Raw genomic sequence first — 2,306 nt, 5'->3', positions numbered from 1 at the left:
CTCATGTATGTTCCCTGGTTTTAGCCATGGAGAAAACTCTTGGCTGGAGACAATTTTGGTTACATTTACACTTGCTCAGATTTTCCAGACAAAAAGTTAATGGTGCATCTCCCAAATGTCCCGGCAGCAACAACGCTTTATTGGTTCCGCTATCGGGACAGAACCAATAATGGAGAGCCGTTATTTTTTTCAAATAAAACATTAAAAAATTAAGACATACCAAAGACTGATTTAAGACATTTTAATACCAATTAAGGCCTTAGTGTTATTTTGAAGAATTCAATGCCTTTTAAGGCTTTTTAAGGACCTGCGGGAACCCTGCAAAGGGTCGGATCCGTTCGTCCGTTTCAATCTGCATGTTTTATAAGCAAAAACAAGGCTTTGATGGGCTACTGTATAAAGCTTCGAATTAAACGCTAATTCTGACATTTCGAATTGAAAAAGCTTCCTGGATGGGAAGAGAAACGTCTTCAAAGTTGAAAACAAAGTCCAGCGGATTGTTTTAACTTTTATGGTACGTGTTAAAAGTGCAGTTGATATTTTTTTCATGCAGTTCCAGCTGGATGCCCATTGATCAATGACAAATTTGATTAGAAAACCATTAGAAAGAGTCGAATCTGAAGTGTTTATCTGCATTTCCAGCAGTTTTTCTTTGCAGGAACGGATTTCAGCTGCGACTTTCATTGAAACCTGATTTCTGTGATGGACCTACTGCTGCGTTCCAGTGGTACATTAGCGGTGGCTGTCGGCTAAAACAACCAATATAATCAATACCCTCTATATATTCCACACAGAAGATCTACAAAGAGAAAATTTTAAAAAATCTGAGTGAACCAAGCTTCCTACAGGCGGCTTCCTTACCTGAAGATGATGTCATAATAAAAGTCACTGCTGGCCCGTATGCAGGCGACCGTGCCCTGTGGTGCAAAGCGGGACTTGATGAAGGGCCGAGGGTGGAACATGCTCAGCAGGGAGTGAATCAGAACCTGAATTGGGAGCAGAGGGGCTTACAGTACATGATGCGTTCAGTTTAAGCTCAAACAACCTGAGCAGGAGTGACGGTGCACCTCTTTGCCTTTCGGGGTGGGAGGATAGTAACGGTTGTTGGGTAAGTAACCGGTGAAGATGTTGAGCTCGCTGGGAATCACCCACCAGGTGTCTCCCGCTTCCACTTTACCCTTTGGGGGCAGGAACACTCTGAACTGGCCTGCGGGGAACGAAGAGGAGGGCGTCGCAGGAGCCGTCCAGGAGCGCAGACCACTCAGGGAGCTGTGGGAAACCTTCAGAAATAAAATACAACAATGCTGGTTTAATACAAATCATCTGCTGGTTCTGGATATTTGGGCGCTTTTAGCAGCAGAGTGTAATCATCATTATCTTACTCCAAGAAAACCATCCTTGCTTTTAGTCATGGAGTCCAGTAAAAGAGGCTGCATTTTGGCCTCCAAGATCAAAGCTTCTCCATTTGGGTCGTCAATCACATCCTCCTCCAAATCCACCGGCGGGATGAGCCCTGCAAGGAAACCACTGTTACCATACCTTTAAAAAGTAGCTTTTATATATATATATATATATATATATATATATATATATATATATATATATATATATATATATATAATCCTTTCATTCACATTCACCAGCCTTAATCTGCACAACATAATCTAGATATTTTGCCGTTTAAGGGCTTCCAATGTGACTTTTCTGCTTGGCAATGGCAGTGAATCCAGTTTGAAAATAAATGAGCAAAAAATACTGAATATGCAATGAAAACAGAAAGAGTAAAAGCTAAAATGATGCACCTGTGAGCTTCTCTGCAATGGGTTTGAACTCCTCCGGACTCAGATAGAGGTCATGGTCTGTGTCCAAGGAGGAGAAGAGAAACAGGCCGTCGGCACCCAAACTCCGAACGCCCTCTTCCTGAGAACAAACAGAGCTTTACTGTTAAGTTTTTAAAGCTGCAGCACAAACGAGGTCATGAAGTCATGACATCAACTGAAACACAAATACTCCAGAGCATAAATGATTGCATGTTCAACTCATGGGTGTGGGTTAAAAAATAAAGGCTTTAGATCAGCCCCATAACCAGCATTGAGAACACAGAGCTCATGTCCTCGGTATTCTTCCGTTTTGTTTTTTTTTATTATTATTTTTATAGCTTTTTTAATTGAGATTGATTTAAAAAATCTCAATTAATTGAAATTTCAAAATATATGATAAAAATTGTTGACAATAATAGTATTAATGAATAATAATTTAATATTAATAACAACAATAATAATGTTGTATAATGATGATAATAATAA

The 2,306-nt window shown here is 39.9% G+C and overlaps 1 protein-coding gene across 1 annotated transcript in view; it reads right to left on the bottom strand.

Moving 5' to 3' along the window:
- The window catches only part of sepn1 (selenoprotein N, 1), a 14,742-nt gene that overhangs the window by 8,853 nt on the left and 3,583 nt on the right, over positions 1-2,306 (bottom strand). Inside the window, exons 2-5 of the mRNA XM_015385179.1 lie at positions 1,803-1,920; positions 1,383-1,513; positions 1,068-1,280; positions 862-986 (exon numbers count right to left, since the gene is read on the bottom strand). Coding sequence (XP_015240665.1) covers positions 862-986; positions 1,068-1,280; positions 1,383-1,513; positions 1,803-1,920 — 587 coding nt within the window. The remainder of the gene's footprint in view (positions 1-861; positions 987-1,067; positions 1,281-1,382; positions 1,514-1,802; positions 1,921-2,306) is intronic.

This window comes from Cyprinodon variegatus, unplaced genomic scaffold, assembly GCF_000732505.1.
Source record: "Cyprinodon variegatus isolate N-32 unplaced genomic scaffold, C_variegatus-1.0 Scaffold332, whole genome shotgun sequence".
Lineage (NCBI taxonomy): Eukaryota > Metazoa > Chordata > Actinopteri > Cyprinodontiformes > Cyprinodontidae > Cyprinodon > Cyprinodon variegatus.
The sequence above is the reverse complement of the archived record's forward strand: the minus strand, read 5'-3'. Positions and strand labels throughout refer to the sequence as shown.